Below are 20,800 nucleotides of genomic sequence, written 5' to 3'. Positions count from 1 at the left end.
TATTAAATTTAAGGTAATTAGCAACTTGCAGTAATTGACGCTGTCGAGATGCTGCAGAATTAGGTGCTGATGTTGTCATTGTTTACAAGCAAGACAGTGCCGACGCAGAAATTATTTCAGAAGGACCGTAAGTAACTTTGTAAACTAAAATACATTGTATTGAATAAATGGCAATATATACAAACTGTCTTATTTTCATGCAGGTAGATATGATCTTAGATTGTGCAAATCAAGGACCAGAGCATGTCAGAATGAAGGGATATCCGCACGATATTATATAGCATTAAACTCGCCTCTTTTAAAAAAAATGTCGATCATAATGGACTGATTATGGGTATGGCGAGGAACCTTGGGGATTTTCTAAAATTAATATTTCAAATGTGGAAAACAAAAGCTGTGTTAATGGGATTTTTTATACCTTCCCAGACAGGGATTAATGTTCTCTAGAAGCTCATGGAAAACGGAGAGGTGTGTTCTGAGAATTTCTGACGCGCATTTATTCTAATTACGATTTTATATCTTAATATTCTGTCATTTGCAGATCATGCCTGTTGTTCAGCAGGTGTACGCTTTCCAAGATTTGCCACAGGCATATGATAGATTAAAGCAAGGTCATTTAAGAGGCAAATTAGTCATTGACATGAGATAATAAACTAAGTTAAGTATATCAATGTATGTATAATGTAGATCAAAATTAATATATTTTTTACGAATAATTTATTAATAATAATGATTGTTCTACATAATTTCTGCAATATTATGTTTTTCACATTCTGCATTGGTACGTAAAACTTTTTTCAATTTTGTCCAACAGTTTGTTACGAGCTTTTTTAGCACCTTTTTTCAAAATCTCGTCCAAATACGCGAGTTCTCTAGTTAATCTTAATGTATCCTTGCGAATTGGAGATAGTTTTTCAATTATTACATCTAATACCATTTTATACCTATAAAAATCGAGATAAATTATAACAATTCATTTATATATTCATTTACTAATTTATTGCTAATAAATAAATTGAAATTACGCGCCGAGATACAATGAACAGAGATAAATTCGTTTCGATAATTTATATTTGTATGCTCGCACGACTAGTAACGCACTTAATTGGCACTCGCGATATTGTACGGAACGTATCCCCCTTCGAGCAAACCTTTTGCTCGAATGCGCACGCGAACACGACCTCGGCTACGTACGACCTCACACCGTACCCTGCGCACAATGAATTCTGAACGCGAGACACGCACGGAGTCGACGGAACGTCCGACCGGCGCTGGAGTGGCGTACGTGACTGCTGGCAGGCAGACTCGGTGGTACTCGGCGCTAGTCGGCGCCACTCGGCGCTCTGCTAGGCGGTTGACCGCCGCGCCTGCGCCGACTACCGCTGAGTCACGTACGCCGCTGCCGCCGCCATGTTGCTCCGCGCTCCAGCGCCGGTCGGACGCATCGGACGGACGTTCCGTTGATTCCGTGCGTGTCTCGCGCAGTCTCGCGTTCAGAATTCATCGTGCGCAGGTACGGTGTTGTGTTTAGAATGCCGTCGCGCTAACAGACGACCCGCGCGGCATGTGTGTGTGAGACTTGTGAGATCGTAACGTAACAGAGTATTCACGTGTAAAGCGCGGCATCGTGCGTTTGCCTTCAGTTTCGTGTAAAGTGTTCGCGTGCGCATTCGACCAAAGAGTTTGCTCGAAGGAAATACGTTCGGTATCGCGAGTGCGAATTAAGTGAAGTGCTAGACTAGTCGTAGAATGTCGATCGTGCCAATATAATTAAAACTTTACTAGTCGTCGCGCAATCATACAGAGATACAAAACTCTGAGAGCGAATTGATTTACTTCTGTTCAGTGTCTTGACGTGCCGTACTTTTAACGTATTTTTCCAAATGTAACGGTCGCGCCAAGTGAAATTCTCGTGCGCGGTTTATGTTTTACTTGTGTGTGATATATTATCCATAATATTGGATTGCTGAATAAAGTATATATCGGGGGCGATCGTTATTAATGTACGGTTCGAGAATAGCAGGATGATGTCAGCAGAAAGCGTCATCCATGGAGCGACTCGGTATTCCGGAAAAGGAATGTAGCAGTAGCAGCAGCAGCATCAGGAGCAGCGACAGCAATCGGTGAGTGAATTTTTATCAAATCAATTATTTGAATTTATGTCATGTATATGTGGTATTGCACATTATAGAACACGATTATGCACATTTGCATAAAACAGATTTAAAATATGAATGCATATAATTGTAAAATTTACGGGTATAGCATGAAACAGAACCAAATAAACGTGGACATAGCATAGAAGAGACCCAAAAAGTCATGCACATTACCTACGGGATTCATAGATATTTGACTACATAGTTCAATGTGCACATTTTGTGTACATAGAGGCGCTGATGGATGAAAACGACGCGATGACCGCTTTCAGGTTCCTCTCTGCTTTCAGTTTTTTGAGGGGAATTTTCTCCTCTTATCTCCTCTGTAGGATTATTTATATTAACAACCTGTCACTGTTCATCCAAGATATCTTATCTTTTGTAGATACATTTCGTACAGACAGTGTGCGTACATTAATTATATATACGTACATCGTTTCGAATGATCGCAGTATTCTGCAGTGTTCTGCAGTTTGCGTCGAATGGACAGCAAAACACTTTAGCCATTTATACTTTGATATTTATTTATATTTTAAAAGTTAGAAGGACGATTGGATCAGTTTAAAAAATGTCCAACACGTTTCTATATTTTGCCTACGGTAGCAATTTATTCACAAAAAGGATACGTTTAGATAATCCAACTGCAGTAATGAAACACATAGGATATATAAAGGTATAATTGAGGAAAGTAATTAAAAGATGTTTTTTTAGTTACTTTATTTATATACCTACTCAAGTTTGTAGATTGACGAAATATTAATCGATTTAATATAAATTAATTATTTGAACTATTGTATAGATGTTTATTAGATACAATATATATATTATACATATATATATTATTTATTTATTGTATTGCATATGTAAAACTTTATTTACATAAAATATAAGATGTGTACATTCTCCATATAATACTAAATCTTGCACACATAAAAGACAAAGAACACTCATAAAATATAAGAATCTTAAAATTATATATACATATATAATTTTATATATGTATATATGTCTATATACATTAGTTATTTTTTATTAACAATAATGTAGAATGTAAATTTATGATATTAAACTTTGTACATTTCTTTGATTTTTAAATGCAAAATAAAAAATCTTAATATTATCACATTGTGATAATAATTTACAAGTATTATTACATTATTGTACATTTATTATATTTACATTTATAATATATACTTTTATATACTATTTAGTACATTATATTCTATTGTAGAATTTTAGATTGGATTTTAACAGATATTCTAAACGATGGCGTGGAACATCAGCAACAATTGTAGAAACAGAAAATTCAGTTGTGTGGGGTGTAGTCTGGGAATTACATAAATGCAATTTAGCTACATTAGACTGCCAAGAGAGTGTTCAGGATAACATATATCGTGCGATGTTCGGTGAACGTTGAAACTCCTGATGGTAGAACTCTAAACTGTAGAGTATATCAGCAGTGTAACAATCCAAAAGAATATATAAAACCAGAAGACTTTCCAATAGATAAGAGGCCTTCACCGTTATATCTGTATGTATTCACATGTAATTTAAAATGCAACTGCAATAATTTGAATACAATTGTAATTATATATCGCAATTTATCGCAATTATTTCACACAGGAATATGATTTTAAGAGGAGCTGAGGAAAACAATCTTCCCTTTGAGTATATAAAATTCTTAAAAACTATCCCGCACAATGGATATGAAGGAGAATATGACATTAGGTAAGCAACAAGTTGAGCTGTGGTACATTTCTAGCTGAAAACTTTGTTTATGTAATAAATAGTTCCACATTTATAATGTAGATTATTGATATTTTATGTATACAAATATCATAACGCTTATCTCTTATTTAATTTTCTTTTTCCATGGTTATGTACAACGATGCATCACAGCCTTTCTCTGACTGAAAATTGACTGCTACAATATTTTTATTGTATGAAAACTTTGATAATACAGATTGAGGATCGTGTATTTCAACGCCGTATCATTTTATCTAATGTACGTCGAGGAATCTTTGTTTAATAAATTCTCTTTTAGTTCACCTGGATATGTATAGTGTAAATATAATAAATTAAAAATTTTTTAAATAGAAACTATAAAGGTGTTAAAGGTTAATATAAGGAACTCTATATTAAAAATTTTGCAAATTTTATTTTCCATGTATTTACATTTTAATGGTGATATTAAAATATATATTGGGATATTAACGAAAATGTTCATTACAAGTTTATAATCCATGTCAATGTCTGTCCATTGATGTTCTAATACATTATATATAAATAGTTCTCGACATGGTAAAAGATTTCCGAATACAGAAAGTGATTCATAAATCGGCGAAGTATAAATGGAGCATGGCTGAAAAGATGTAGAATTAAAAAAAAATATTTTTAGTCAATATAAATATTGAAATAAAATATAACAATGTAGAAAATGTTGCTATTGTACCATGTTCCTTTCCACCTATGTAGAAGTCTACGGGGACAACTTACTCGCAGAGAGGATACGTTTAAATAATCCGACTGCAGTAATGAAAGACATCGGTTACATAAAGGTATAATTAAGGAAAGTAATTACAAGCTAGATATACATGGGTTTTTAATTTATATACTCAAGTTTATCGATTGATAAAATACTAATCAATTCAATATAAATTATTGCAAACTATTGTACAGATGTTTAATATATATATGATAAATGTTTTTTTTATTGTATTGCATATGTAAAGAAATATTTTTTAATGAAATATAATAGTTGTACCCATTTTACATATAATACTAAATCTTGCACACATGAAAAATAAACATTCATAAAATAAGATTACACCTTATTTTTCAAAAGTTCTACAAATATATTCATAAAATAAAAAAAATCTTAAAATTATATACATTATATATACATATATACACATATATACCTATATATACAATTATATTTCATTGATAATAATGGAGAATATAAACTTATGATATATTAAACTTCTTACATTTCTTTGATTTTCAAATGCAAAATAAAAAATCTTAATATTATCACATATTTGTACATTTATTATTTTTAGATTTATACTACATAATGTTTATTACATATTTGTACATTCATCATATTTATATTTATAATATGTACATATAGTATATACTATAATATAGTATATATTACATTGTTTTGTAGAATTTCAGGTTGGATTTTAACAGATATTGTAAACCGATTTCGTAGAATAACCGCAACAATTGTAGAAACAGAAAATTCTCCAATTGTAGAAACAGTTATAGAACAACTGTTGTAGACAGTTTGTAGAAATTGTAGAAACAGACAATTTTCCAATAAATAAGAGACCTTCGCCATTTTATCTGTATGCAATCATGTGTAATTTAAAAAGCAACTGCACTAATTTGAATACGATTGTAATTATATGAAATTTACCGTAATTATTTCACGCAGGAATATGCTATTAAAAGGGGCTAAGGAAAACAATCTTCCCTTTGCGTATATAAAATTCTTTAAAACTATCCCACATAATGGATATGAAGGAGAATATGACATTGGGTAAGCAACAAGTTGAGTTGTGGTACATTCCTAGCTGAAAACTTTGTTTATGTAATAAATAGTTCTATATTTATAATGTAGATTATTGATATTTTATGTTTACAAATATCATAACGCTCATCTCTTATTTAATCTTCTTTTCCATGGTTATGTACAACGATGCATCACAGCCTTTCTCTGACCTGAAAATTGACTGCTACAACATTTTTATTGTATGAATACTTTTGATAATACGGATTGAGGATCACATATTCCAACGCCGTATCTGCCGTCATTTCATCTAATGTACGTCGAGGAATCTTCATTTAATAAATTCTCTTTTGTTCACCTAGATATATATAGTGTAAATATAACGAATTAAAAATTTTTTAATAGAAACTATAAGGGCGTTAAAGGGAAATGTAAGGAACTCTATATTAAAAATTTTGAAAATTTTATTTTCCATGTATTTATATTTTAATGGTGTTATTAAAATATAGATTGGGATACTTACGAAAATGTTCATTACAAGTTTATAGTCCATGTCAATGTCCGGCCATTTCTGTTCTAATACATCTTTGTTCAAGTCTACCTCTGTATTACTTATAAGAAGATGCTTCACAGAACGGAAAATAGTCCATAACTCGGAAGCAAAATGTGGAGCAAATGGAGCGAGCATTATAATTTGAACAGCTAACGCTCGCTCGTACTCGCGACTTTTTTTCAGGCACTCCACACCAACTTTTCGCAAGCTATATTTTAAAATTATAATTCCAGATTCATACTTATTCATTGAGTATTCAAATGTTGGAATTATTGCATGGAATTATTAAATGTAATATAATTATTTACCTATTTGTAAGACCTTGCATTCGAGATATTGCTACACTAAGCTGCTGAGATTCAACTATGTTAAATGTCACGTTTTTAAGAAAATAATTTCGGCTGTCGAACATGTACGCATCGTGTTCAGTGAATTTAGGATCAGTAGGATCGCTTTTGAATTCGTCCAGAGTCATCTTGTCACGTTCAATCTTAAACCGCTTAACACAGTTCCAAATACGGTTTTGCCAATTGATTATACCTTTAACAGCTAATATATTATTGCAAATAAATATATTATCTTGAAATAAGACTATTGTTTAAATAGTTTAGTGACTTTTAAGAAAAACTTACTGTCTTCCGACCAATTTCTAGTAGACGTTGGTGCAACATCGGCCAGTATTAATAATCGTGTTGTATCTATTCCATATTTATTCAACAGATTGATAGGATCGACTCCATTATGCTTTGATTTTGACATTTTTTCCCAGCGCATAGAGACATGTTCTCCATGTTTTGTCATGTATTGATTCCCTTCCATTTTTACTTCATTTTCTGGTATGTATTTCCCGGTACTTGTAACTTGATATGTTTTACCCATTACTACTCCTTGCACGAGAAGCTGTCTAAATGGTTCTCGACATGGTAAAAGATCTTCTGAATACAGAAAGTGACTTATAAATCGGGCGAAGTATAAATGGAGTACGGCTAAAAAGATGTAGAATTAAAAAAATATATTTTAATTTGAGACAATAAATATCAAAATAAAATATAATTCAGAAAATATTGCTGTTGTACCATGTTCTTTTCCACCTATATAGAGGTCAACGGGAAAGGCCTTCTTAACTTTTTCTGTCGAAAACATCTTTTTTGTATTTTTGGGATCTATAAATCTTAAAAAGTACCAGCTACTATCTACAAATGTATCCATTGTATCGGCTTCTCTGGTTGCCTTTTCTTTGCACTTGGGACAACTCGTCTGCAACCAATCCTTTGCATCGTAGAGAGAAAGTCTTTTGTTTGAACCTAAGTGCACCATCTTTGGCAGTGTCACAGGAAGTTGATCACGAGGTACAGGTTGTGCGCCACAATTTGTACAATGAATAATTGGAATAGGTGTACCCCAATATCTCTGTCTAGAGATTAACCAATCCTGTAATCTCGAGCTCACTAGATACCCACCTATTCCCCATTCTCTAGCTTTCCGAAATACTTCAAATATCTTTTGCTGTTGCTGTTCGTGACTACGTATCGAATGTCGAGTAAATGGTATTCCAACTAATTCTGAGAATTTTAAATCGTCCATTGATGCTGAGGGTATACCTAAACGTATATCTCTCCATGGCGGGTAAACAACTTTATCGGTGATAAAAACCGGCAATTCCTCGTCAGAAAATGGATTTATTACTTTTGCGTTTAAACATTTTATACCGGTGTCTATTTCGTGTGTGTATTTCTCATTGTGTAAAATACTTTGGGGGGATATAGCAACAAACTTTGCGTACTCCATAAATTCTGGCATGTCAGTCCATATATTTAACGTCCGTGGAAACTCGGGAATTGTAGATATTAATTTAAAATCAATACTAATACCATTGCAATCGCCTATCCAGTGTTTCTGTAATTTTATAATATCTCTCCATTCCTTCAAGATTGGATCATCTAAACCGTCCCACAATGATCTAAAATATAATTACTTTATTATTTAAAAATGTCATTCTTAGAAAATCATGTATTCTTTTACTTCTTTAATTAAATTTACTTTGCAAAAGTTGTCGTTCTGATAAACCACTGCTTCAACAATTTTTTCTCTACACGTGCACCAGACCGCCAAGACCGTTGATTTATATCTATCTGTTCCTCGGCTAATACAGTCTGATCAACAGGATCCCAATTAACATAGGCTTCTTTTTGATAGGCCAAACCTTTATCGAACAACTTTAAAAATAAATCTTGAGTCCATTTGTAATAATTTGGATCACAGGTCGCAAATTCTCTATCCCAATCAAAAGAATAATTTAACATTTTTAATTGATTACGCATTGTCTTTATATTTTCATCTGTCCATACAGCAGGACTAATTTCTCTTTCAATAGCAGCATTTCTGCTGGCAATCCAAAGGCATCCCAGCCCATTGGATGAATTACATTTTTACCTAAATTTATAAGTTTATACTATAAAAAAATTTTTTATCTATTATACATCATAAAAATTTATTGCATAAAGCTTGCATAGATATTGACTTCCTTTAAAATCTACCTTTCAATGTATAAAATCGAGCTACAGTGTCACTTATTGTATAAACTCGAACATGACCCATATGCAAGGCACCAGATGGATACGGGAACATAGACAGAATATAAAATTTATCTTTGGCATCGTCATCTACATTGGGTTTGTAAACATTAATTTTATCGCCCCAGGATTTCTCTATTCTCTTCTTTATCTCTGGCGTACATACTGAAACCTGAAAGTATTTCAATGAACAGCACAACATTCAAAACGAAATATAAAAATAATTTCAGACATCACTAATAAAATTCACTTCTATGAAGTAGCTACGAGCACAGCATACAACAAAACTCTTACCACAACATTCAACACAACAAATATATGAGTGAAATAAACATAAGTACACAAAATAAAAAGTAATTAAACAAATTAAACTCTATACTCAATAACTTTATGGCCTATTTCTACCAACGTAGATTAATTTTAATCTTGGATTAAATTACTCTTTATCTCTTTTAGTTTTTGAAACTAGGATGAGATAACAAGTAAATTAAACAAAGATTAAAATTAATCTACGTTGGTAAAAACAGGCCTATGTCTGACATTTAAACGGTTTGTATCAAATCAACGTCAATAATAAGATTTATAGTTTAACAAAAATACCAGTGATGTATCAGTAGTCGACAGTTGAGTAAAATTATTTAAAAACCTTCGTGACTTGCATATAATTTTGACAGGATGGGTTAAGCGTTGTATCATTGTAAAAGTCGGATTTTTTCCCGTTGTAAACAAAATGAGACGGAATACCGGTTCACACACATGTATTCTCACGCCATGTGCGCTGCCATTTTGCTCTACCACTGCAGGTAAATTACTGTTTGTGGATCGAGAACTAATCGAGAACGATCATTAGTTTCGCCAATTGCGAAGTATTACGTATTTTTGAATATTATTGACATAATTATTGTTTCCGAGAAACGACGAAAGATTTCGCTCCTACGAGACGAAGAGATTTTTGCATTGATTTCTGCTCCGAAAAGCACCACTTCGGCTCTTCCGCACTTCCGCCGATCGTACGCTCCTTTCCGGTACGTCTCGCGTTCGCGAGTTGGTGGGTGAATGTTATAGGATTTAAATCTACGCGAGGTATTACCATCGTATATTATATATAATATGTAACGATGGAAATGCGCAACTTTCTATATTTTTGATTACTTTTGCCTCGTACATCTAATCTGTGTGATGAGATATTTATTTTTAATTTGTGTTCAATTTATGTCACGAAAGAGAGGTTAGAATCTAGAAACAATGCTATTGACAAACGTTTGTTTCAGTGAAACTTTGTTGCTGCTTTTTCTTCAGTTTTAACAATTTAGTGATCTTCAATTCACAATTTTACAACAAATATGAATCGAATCCCATGTTTAGATCGCGTGAAAACTAAATACACTCGTTACAAATACTAACCTCTCATTTCATAATAAAGTATATAAATTTATAATTAAGTTATTGAACATTGTGTCTATACGAAGACATATAATATGGAGTTTTGTTTGATATAAGTTCAAATCTTGATTCTGCAGATATTAAACATCAACCATGGGTAAGGGAAATAATATGATCCTAATGGCCATTCCATAAGGATTGGCAACGATACGTGAAGACCTGGTTTAACCAACCAGCGAGGAAGATTCGTCGTAAAACAAAACGTGTCAAGAAAGCGCGAGCTGTCGCACCTAGGTATGTACATACATGAAATTTATTTGTATTAATGTTTTTAGATTTATAATATTTCCAAACTTAATCATTTTAGACTCAATTCTAATTTGTTATATTTAATTCTCTCATGTCTGTGCAATAAAATTTATTTCTTGCAACTTTTAGTAATTAAATATTATTTTGATAATTTTTAAGGCCTGTAAATCTCTTGAGACCTCTCGTGCATTGTCCGACATTTCGGTACCATACCAAGGTTCGCGCTGGTAGAGGTTTCACGCTTGCCGAGCTGAAAGCCAGTGGTTTTGAACAAGAGATTTGCTAAAACAATTGGAATTGCGGTCGATCCTCGTCGTCGGAACAAATCCATTGAATCTTTGCAGACAAACGCTCAGCGCCTGAAGGAGTATAGGGCCAAATTAATTCTATTCCCTATAATGAGAAGAAGGTATGTAATTTCAAACTGCTTTATCATCTTGTAGAATGTTTTCACTCTTTATCTTAATTCAATTTATTCAATTAATGTTTATATTTAAAAATTTGAGATAACATGACGATTTAGCTACAAAAGATATTTTGCATATATTTTGCATTAATTTTATTTATACTTTCTTAAATTTCAGCCCAAGAAGGGTGATGCGACCGAAGAGGAGAGAAAGGTCGCGGTTCAAATCAAGGGTGATCCTATGCCTATTCGGCATCAAGCACCTGCCAGGGCGAAGGCTCGTCCTATCACTGAGGAGGAACCAAATTCTCGGCATATGTAACCCTTCGTAAAGCACGAGCTGATGCGCGATTAGTCGGCATTCGTGCTAAGCGCGTCAAGGACGCGTCAGAGAATCCCGACGAGGTGACTAAAGTCGCGAAAGATAAGAAAGCCAAGAAGTAATTCTTTATAATATGACATCTCGTTTTCTTTATGTATATACAAAAAATAAAATTTTCCTCTAATGGAAAATATTTTATTTCAGTCCTTTTTTAGGATACCTTATATTTATGAATTTTTTTATTATACAAAAAACTGGATTTTTTTAGTCAAGAGTTGTTTGATATGTACATTAACAACTAAAGCGTGTTTTTCGCTAATTTTTAATATGAATGTAAAATCACAGGAAGAGAAGATTCCTGTATTGCCGAGCTCGTAACATTATAATTATACCATCTTTGTTTAAGATAAAAATTGTAATATTATTTTTAACAAAGAGAAACAGATAACTTGATTTCAAAAATTTAGTGTATAAAAAATTTTTTTTTTAAGAATCGCGCACTTGTCTTGTTTACCTATTACCCACCGTGCACACACATGCGAGCATACTTAATGTAAACCGCCGCGTGCATGTGTGTCGCCCTAGTAGCGCATCTGTCATCTCGGTAATTACACATCGGAAGTTGAAAAGAAATTAAAAGTCTGTCGGGAGCGAACGTTAGATTCGCCGCAGCCGTTCCACCCTCGACGGTGGCCGGACGATCGTATTGGGAGAAACCAATTGGCATACTCGTCTGCAGTTAAAATTTCATCGAGACGTAAGCGGTCGGTCGTGAGAGGTTATAATCCCAGCGGTCGTACGGAGATGAGGAACAACCGATGTTTCTTAACGCGAGAGCTGATTGCGTTCGCGATGTGAGGAATTGAATTCGGGACGCGACATATCGAGCTGACACGATGGAGCTGAAGGTGTGGGTGGAGGGAATTCAGCGCATTGTGTGTGGCGTTACCGAAACCACCACCTGTCAAGTAAGTGTATAACGTCAAGTTTGCTATCATTCTGTTAGGTGTAGTGCACGTGTTTATATATACGTATATAGTAACATATAATCCAATTACTTATTAGATAGGATGATAATCAAGCAACTACCTACTGAAACTAATTAACTATATTGCGACAAAAAAATAGAATGATTATATTAATTTTACACTATAAGACACAAGAAAACCTGCCATTTTTATTAGTATGTAACACAATAGGATATACATATACAAATTTATGAGAAGAAGAAAATAAATAATATAATGTAGTAATATTTTTTCAAAATTAACTTAAATTGATCGCGTAGTTTAGTAATACATATATTTTCCAGCATTACATATTTATCATCAAGAATTATGTTTGTTTTATGTCTTGTAAATCTCTGTTTTAAAGCTGCTGCTAACAACAGTTTCTTTATAGGATGTGGTGTATGCACTTGCTCATGCCACAGCTCAGACAGGTAGATTTACTTTGGTGGAACGTTGGCGAACCAATGAACGTTTACTGGCCCCTTATGAAAATCCTCTTAAGGTCAGGCATGTCTTCTACATACATTACCCATAGAAATTTATAATATAAGTTATAGTGTTAATTAAATTTGAAACTCTTTAGCAATATTTACCACTATATAAAATTATTTAGATAAAGAAATGGATTTATCTCATTATTAAATTTATGTTAAATTTACAAAAAATTTATATATTATTTAAATGGATTAGATCTTAATGAAATGGGGCGAATACTCTTCAGAAGTTCAATTGATTCTGAGACGTTCCACTCCAGAAAATAACAAAACAAATGCATTACCATCGCGATTGACGTATGCATCACGTGCAAATGGATTACCAATTTCACTATCTGAGCACGGAACATCAAGTACTGCTACTATGCAAGATGACAGTAAAAATATATCAACTACTCAAAGTTTAGATTTTGCAGATGATATGCAAGGAGGATTGGAGAGAAATAGAGACACCAGAAAGTCACTTACGTTAGTGGCATTTCATGGAGGTATTACAGAAGGTAGCACAGAAGTAAGTTTACATATTAAGTAAAAAAAAGACACATTATATGCAATAGGGCACAAATAAATATTATTGTCAGTAAATATACTTTGATATAAATTATTTTGGATAAATAATTTTTACATTCTTGCATTCAGTCATACTGAATTTTTTATATTTAATTTTTGCTATATGTGCGAATAAAAAACTTTATTTTAGATTCAAATGGAGAATAACGTGGCTGTAGTTCAGCCCACGCCACATTTGAAGAATAAGGATTCAAACGTTCGAAAAATGTACAAAAACCAGCGCAGTCACCTACGCGAGGAACCAATACAGAAAGTGAGCTATTTTACTAAAACTTATTATGTATATTAAAGATGACAAATTCTATCTTATTTGTTACGATTTCTCATGCTTGTTATTAACTTTATTTTTTTTATTCTTCAGTCGCAACACACTTATTGCAAAAAAAGGTACGCGAGGTTCCACCTTACAGGGAACCTCCAGGTCCATCTTCGCCGCCCTTACGCACTTTGCCACCTTACCGAGATCCACCGCCGCCAAATTTAAACAGTCCTGGAAGATCGCAGTTTGTGCATGGTAGCGGAAGTCCTCATATGCATAAAGATGATCAGCCATCTTCCAGTAATTCCATGAAATGAAAAGAAATCTCATCCAGGTTTTATTGCTATAATTATATATTTGATATCGTTATTTATTATTATGTGCATGCAATGTATTTGCAATGTATATATATTTTGTAGGAATTTCAAGATAAAGTGCCTACGCAATCTGTTAATCCTCTTTCTGTCACGGCACAAAATATGGCGACTGTTGCTTATACTCAACGATATGTTGAACTCATAAGACTAGTCAATAAGCAACGGGACACTATTAATGCTCAACAAGCTGACCTAACAAAAGTAAGATATATTCTTCGATAATATAATTAACAAATTATTTGGGTTTTAAAATAATTATTAACATAGACGAGGATAGAACGTTGATTAATTTATCTACAAAAATTATACAATAAACTATGATTATTTTAGTTTGATGCAGAAATACTGTATTGGGAAACAAAGAATAAAGAACAAATGCATCAAATGGATTATATTTCCCAAGAAATGAATCGTATCGAATCTACTGGCCGCATCATCGAGGAACAAGTAATTTTTTACCTATCTTTTTGTCTCGAATTGTATCTTATGATGTCAATGTCACAGTTACTAATTATTAATTATTGTTTGCTTTAATTAGCTCAAGGAATTGGCTCATGTAGAAGAAGAAAGCGAAATAGTTAGGCAGCAGGAAAAAACACTAAAGTCAGAAATAACATTGCTTAGATCAAAGCTTGCCAATTGTGAAACAGAACTTCTTCAATGTAAAAATAAAATTAGGTAAATGCAAGCAATGTCTTTTATAAGATTGTAAACATTATTATCTTTATTATTCTTGAAGTATATTTGAAATATATCTTTTTTAATCTATATGATATAGGAAGTTACAATGCATTAAAAACAATATGACATATAATGCAAATTATAATTACAGACTAGTTATGGAAGAGCTTACCATGGAACAACATAATATAAGCCGAGAGACAGATGAGCGGCAAATCATGGACGTAAAATAATTAGCGAAGTGGAGCATTTACAAATGAAGTAGAACAAGCTAAACGTGCAACCGAATTAGCTTCGCAGCATGCAGAATCTTTAAAATTAGAAGTAGTCAATTTGGAATCGGCAATTGTCGAGAAGAAATTACAAGTAGAGAGATTGGTAGCTGACATGAAGAAGCAAATCTGCAAGTTTAGCTGTTGCATGTTCAGATGAGCAAGTCAAATCTTTATTAGAAGGTATTATTTTTACATATGTGTATGCACTGTTAAGTTTATTTTTATAACAAATACAATTATTTAATTGTTAGGTGCCCATAAACCTGGAAGTACACGTAAAATGATAGGATCACCAAGGCAATTGGAAACTGCAGTACCCACGAGTAAGAATCCACATGGTGTGGGGTATAAATAAAGAAATCATATACCTGATAATAATGTCTTACATGTGAGAAAGCATATCAAATAATATACATTAAAAATATTTGTATGTTATACTATTTAGTAAAGTACGTAAAGTACTTAATTTTTCTAATATCTTTTATGCATTATATTTCAGTAATATGAATTAGTATTATTATGTGTCATAAGTTCGTATTTTTATATATCTTATTAATATCTCCTCCCATTTATATTCACAAATATTTAATTAAATTTATAAATTGTTACATAACACAACTCATATTTTGAAACTACGTAATAATTGTTTACATTTATTAGTATGGTTATTAAAAAAGGTTTTTTGCTTTTGAATATATACATGTATTCATTAACAAATGATGATCAAGTATAATGTTATAGCTGTATATTGTAATTCTAGGTTATGTAAGTATAGGAAATAGTTAAGTCTAAAAATCAAAAATTATTAATACGCTCTATTAATATGTGTACTTATTACATTTTTATTTACAAATAGTTTTATATCTTTTCAATTAAGAAATATTTTGCCATATAGATTTATTTAATTATGGTTTTGTATCTTTTTCTAGATAAATCACAAATGTTAACAAGAATTAGTATTAACGATCGACTATTATATAATATTTTTAAGTTTTTTTTATAATTTATTGATGCCATGTTAATCGTGAAACTGTAAAATAATGTGAGAAGTCTGCATTTGAAATCTATTAATTAGAAAAAATAAGTTTGCAAAATTGTAAAAGGATTTGTTTATCTAAAAAAATTTTTAATTTTAAGAATTGCAAATTGATAACTTTAACATGTGACAATATAAAAGTTAAAAAATATTTTGATGCAATTTAATTTTACAATTCTGCGGTTTTGGCATCGACAATATATGCCACAAGTACATAATTTTTTATAGATAAATCAAATATTTTTATGACATATAGATATTTTTATTAGGAAACATTTATTTTGTATATCATAAGAGTTAAAATATATATACTTCTTACGAATATTAAACAGAATGTTATTAATATAATCAATGTTATTTAAACAGCATGACTGCAATAATTGATGATAATCTTTGTCTTAAAACAAAAATTAACAAATGTATTTTGTGCACACATTCCCATGCAATTTGTGCGTTCTATAATAAAATAGTATTGCTCTAGTCAGAACCAAGTCTTGTGTAATTGCTTTAATTAAATTTTTCTACTGAAATTAATATTTGTGTATTTTATGAATTATTACAATTTTTTCATTACCAACATTTTTATTTAATTTTAAAGTCAACAATTTTTTTAATGCCATTTTTTGTCAATTTATATTCTCCTAATACTTTAGTAATTCTTAAGATTAATTTTTGAGATTAAAATTCGAAATAAATTTTTGAAACTTTCAAGTTTGTCATTAAAAAAATGTAATAATTATTTTACCAACTATTGATAAATAACCGACACCTCATACTCGATTGATCAATCAAAAATTAGTGTTTTATCGACAAAAATCTCACGATGAATTGTCAACGTTGGTATTTTATAAATCAAATTGTGTAGTTCAGTTTCAGTGTAATTCGTAAGATACGATAAGCTCGGAAATCTTGGAACAACGTTCGACCGTGTTCGACATTAGTGGTATATATCTGCTTAAAAATGAGTTTGTGGGTTGACAAATATCGTCCAACGACACTTGCAAAGTTGGATTATCATTCTCGAGCAAGCGGAGGATTTGGAAAAACATGGTAACATATTATAATATTGAAGCTTATATACTAAAAATTACCTGAAGAATGAGAGGTTAACCGGCTTTAACAAAGCGCGCCTTCCGAAGGCGCAATATATGCCATGAACTTTTTTCCCAAAACAAAGATAGTCGAGGGACACATTTTTTAGAAATATGTTTTATAAATTATTATTAAATATAAAGAAAAAAAAAACTAAATTAGCCTTATAGATTTATTTTGATAAAAAGGATATAATATATAGATGTGATAATAATGTGTGTGTGGTGCTGTGTGTGTGTGTGTGTGTGTGTGTGTGTGTGTGTGTGTGTTGGTTGTGTTAAATTGTATTTTTAAAAATTATTTTTAATATAAAAATGAATATAACAAATTTGTGAGAATGCATTACATTGAGAGAGAGAGAGAGAGAGAGAGAGATTATATTAGACAGAATATATTGAGTTAACCGATATAAAATCTTTTTATAAAAAAAAAAAACAGGTGCAGAAACGAGACTTTCCACATTTATTAGTACATGGACCCTCTGGTGCAGGAAAGAAAACTCGAATATTATGTATTTTAAGAGAACTTTATGGAGCTGGGGCTGAGAGATTAAAAATAGAAAACATGCAGTTTCAAGTAATTAAATTTGTTTTTATTTTAATTATTAAACTGTAATTTAAAAGTTATTTAGTAGTTACACTTTTACTACATTACATCATAGTTAATTTTAGCATATTTATGGCCCTTAGTATTCTAGAACAGATTACATAGAAAAATATGAGATATTAATTAAAATATTATATTTAATATTTTTTTACTATTGTGTAACACTTATATGTGTAATACTTTTACAGACACCATCTAATAAGAAATTAGAAATATTGACAATAAGCAGTAATTACCACACAGAAGTAAATCCGAGCGATGCAGGGATATATGATAGAATTGTTGTCATGGAATTAATAAAAGCGACTGCACAAACACATCATATAGATATAGGCCAGAAGGAATTTAAAGGTATTTAAGAAAATGGAACGTTAATAGAACAATTTTCATTCTTATATGTCACAAATATAATATTAAGTAATAAAATTATGTAACAAAAATAAAAATTATTTACTATATTAAATTATGTTATTAAAAATTATTATATAAAGATTAAAATTATTGTTATTTTATAATAGTGGTACTGCTGTCAAACGTGGATCAGCTTACAAAAGATGCACAGCACGCGCTTCGCAGGACAATGGAGAAATATATCAATACATGCAGACTGATTCTGTGCGCGAACTCGACATCGCGAGTCTTGCCTGCGATTCGATCGCGATGCGTGCGAATCAGAGTCCCCGCCCCAACTTCCTCTGAGATCAAAAGTATTTTACATTCGATTTGTAAACGTGAAGGACTTACTCTACCTGATGAGTTAGCTAATCGATTGATCGAAGCTAGCGATAGAAATCTTCGACGAGCAATACTAATGCTCGAGGCTTGCAAAGTCGAGCAGTAAGTAACAATGCATGTAAATACACATTCATGATATATGTTAAAAATGTGCTTTAAATTATTGAAATTTTACTATTTAGCTTTAAAAATTCTTTTTTTTCAGATATCCATTTACTGCTGATCAAAAGATATCGGAACCGGATTGGCAAGTTTACATACGAACTACAGCCAGTAAGATGGTCTCGGAACAGTCGCCTAAAGTACTTTTGGAAGTACGCAACAGATTTTATGATCTGTTGACGCGCTCTATACCGTGTGATCTAATCTTCAGAGGATTATTGCAAGAGTGCATAAAAAATTGTGACGATCAGATGAAAAGAGAAATTATCGATGTCGCATCGGAGTATCAGCATAGAATGATACGCGGCTCAAAACCTATATTTCATTTGGAGGCTTTTGCTGCGCGGTTTATGGCGATTTACAAGAGATACATTGAATCATCTTTGGATGGTTTTATATAAAACTATTGATGTAAAATTCCTTTATATATATTTTTATATTCTGATAGAATTATCATGATATTATAATGAATTTTTATCTAAATACTTTTTTCTAAGCATCTAAATAATGTAACTGTACTAAGTACTTATTCAATTCTAAATTAAGTGGAATATGAAAAAACAAATGCATATTAGTTTTAATAAATTATTTTTCCTGTAATTAAGGTATTAATTCAATACAATATAATTGGAACATTATTTGATACAACTAATTTTAAACAATTGTTTCTTGATGAATGTACAATTCTTACATCGCTGCTAGAATAAGTGCAGAGATTACTGACAATGCTGACACTACGTATCCAGTGCTGTATACATCCTTAATCGTTAGAAACATTCCTACATCCCAAGCCTGCAAATTTATAAAAACATGCGTGATGTAGTGTTAAGTGTATATATACAATTAAATTGTCTCGTGTCAATTTCTTCTGAACAATAGCAATATAAATCGGCTGTAATAACTGTTGATTTATACTGCTAGTTTTGTTTTAAAAAGAGTATTTTTATCATATATACATGATATGTATATATGATAATCACATACCAAATGACGTATTCCATTGAATGTATGATAAGTAACAGGTAGAGCGAGCAAGGTTTTACCAGCGAACAGTACAGGTGAAGGCAAACATAATTATTCACCACTTCTATGAAGCAGGGAATACCACCTGGTATACACAACGTTCCTGAAATATAAGAATTAATAAAGTATCTACCACGGACATGTTTGTATTACATTAGCACATATCAGCTGACATACTAACAAAGAAAGGTTTCCAACTCAAAAATTTTAAAAATTATGAAATTTGGGAAATATATAGAGAATATCTTAAACTATTTTTATTCGCTGTTCAGAATCACTTTGAACAACTAAATTCAGTCTCTAAAAATGAGCCAATTTTTCGTTTTTGTTCTATTATTCACCAATAAAAAGAAAAAAAACAATTTAATTAAAAAATTTATTTCTTTTAATTTGTTGGTTAAAAAATTTATCAAAATGTAATTGCTTAATAATAAAACAAAAACGAAAATAAATTTTTAAAGGTTTTTATCCCTTCAAAATAATTTCAGACAAAAAAATTTATTAGATATTCTCCATCTGTATTACCATTAAAACAAAATCTTTTTTTAGTTAGGAATCTTTCCTTATAAGCTGGATATACAAGTTAAATCATATACATTACCTAACCAAGGAACGCTGCGTAACTAGCGAGTATAATGCCAGTAGTGCGGTGCGACAACGAAAGCATCCATGTTAACTGAACTTGATAGATGGTCATATGCGGCGACATAGGTCTTTTCAGACGCTTGTTCTTCTCATCATGGGTTTCGCAAGTTATACTTGTAAATAATGGTTTCGAAACCGCAGAGCTGAGAGGACTAAAACACATGCAGCTTTTTATTATATCTTAGCACAATATATACATTAATAAAATTAATGTAGGAAAACATCATATGACAGATTTAAATAACAAACATAAGGATTATTATTAAAGTCATGTAAGAGTAAATAATGTTGTATTTCATGTACACGCAACAATTGTGGCATTTTCACAAAAAATTATATCAATAAAAAAAATTAATATCCTTATATACGTGACAGTTATGTAAATAAAAGGTTATGTGTTATGTAAGGACTCACCTACACGTATAAATGCTTCGAAAATGTCGAAAATCGACATTACGCGGCGGCAGAGAAGTCTAAAAAGTACAAAATATCGTTTTCGTTTTAGACAAATAAAAACAAAAGATTTCAATAAAAACTTAGCTTTACGACATACCTCGCATAGACCAGCGCCATTTTTGTTAATTTTTGTTGACGTTTGATGTTTGTATGCTGGCCC

The 20,800-nt window shown here is 31.6% G+C and overlaps 2 protein-coding genes and 4 pseudogenes across 2 annotated transcripts; 4 read left to right on the top strand and 2 right to left on the bottom strand.

The window, feature by feature from the left end:
• The first annotated feature begins 2,480 nt into the window (after positions 1-2,480).
• Positions 2,481-6,201, top strand: LOC118644065 (annotated as a pseudogene).
• On the bottom strand, positions 5,892-9,815 carry LOC118648305 (annotated as a pseudogene).
• Positions 9,816-10,320: 505 nt separating this feature from the next.
• On the top strand, positions 10,321-11,412 carry LOC118648306 (annotated as a pseudogene).
• A 361-nt stretch (positions 11,413-11,773) lies between these two features.
• Positions 11,774-15,246, top strand: LOC118648308 (annotated as a pseudogene).
• Positions 15,247-16,781: 1,535 nt separating this feature from the next.
• On the top strand, positions 16,782-19,113 carry LOC118648307 (replication factor C subunit 3-like). Its single transcript, XM_036294640.1, has 5 exons — positions 16,782-16,959; positions 17,442-17,589; positions 17,808-17,970; positions 18,138-18,456; positions 18,560-19,113. The coding sequence occupies exons 1-5, from the start codon at positions 16,883-16,885 to the stop codon at positions 18,915-18,917; spliced, it is 1,065 nt and encodes a 354-aa protein (XP_036150533.1). The 5' UTR covers positions 16,782-16,882; the 3' UTR covers positions 18,918-19,113.
• LOC105835330 (succinate dehydrogenase cytochrome b560 subunit, mitochondrial) lies at positions 19,088-20,794 on the bottom strand. Its single transcript, XM_036294641.1, is given in 7 exon segments — positions 19,088-19,308; positions 19,501-19,589; positions 19,592-19,642; positions 20,146-20,336; positions 20,599-20,642; positions 20,645-20,657; positions 20,738-20,794. Coding segments are annotated over 7 exon segments (513 nt in total). The 5' UTR covers positions 20,758-20,794; the 3' UTR covers positions 19,088-19,203.
• Positions 20,795-20,800: the final 6 nt, after the last annotated feature.

Source organism: Monomorium pharaonis, unplaced genomic scaffold, assembly GCF_013373865.1.
Source record: "Monomorium pharaonis isolate MP-MQ-018 unplaced genomic scaffold, ASM1337386v2 scaffold_366, whole genome shotgun sequence".
Taxonomy (NCBI): Eukaryota; Metazoa; Arthropoda; class Insecta; order Hymenoptera; family Formicidae; genus Monomorium; species Monomorium pharaonis.
Note: the sequence above shows the minus strand (reverse complement) of the source record. Positions and strands in the feature narration are given on the sequence as shown.

Bases quoted from the DNA above. Each gene is read 5' to 3' on its own strand.
- LOC118648307 (XM_036294640.1), top strand. From the start codon at position 16,883: ATGAGTTTGTGGGTTGACAAATATCGTCCAACGACACTTGCAAAGTTG. The intron at 16,960-17,441 runs TGGAAAAACATG...TTTTTATAAAAA, and splicing joins TCTCGAGCAAGCGGAGGATT to AAAAAAACAGGTGCAGAAAC. The intron at 17,590-17,807 runs GTAATTAAATTT...ATACTTTTACAG, and splicing joins TAGAAAACATGCAGTTTCAA to ACACCATCTAATAAGAAATT.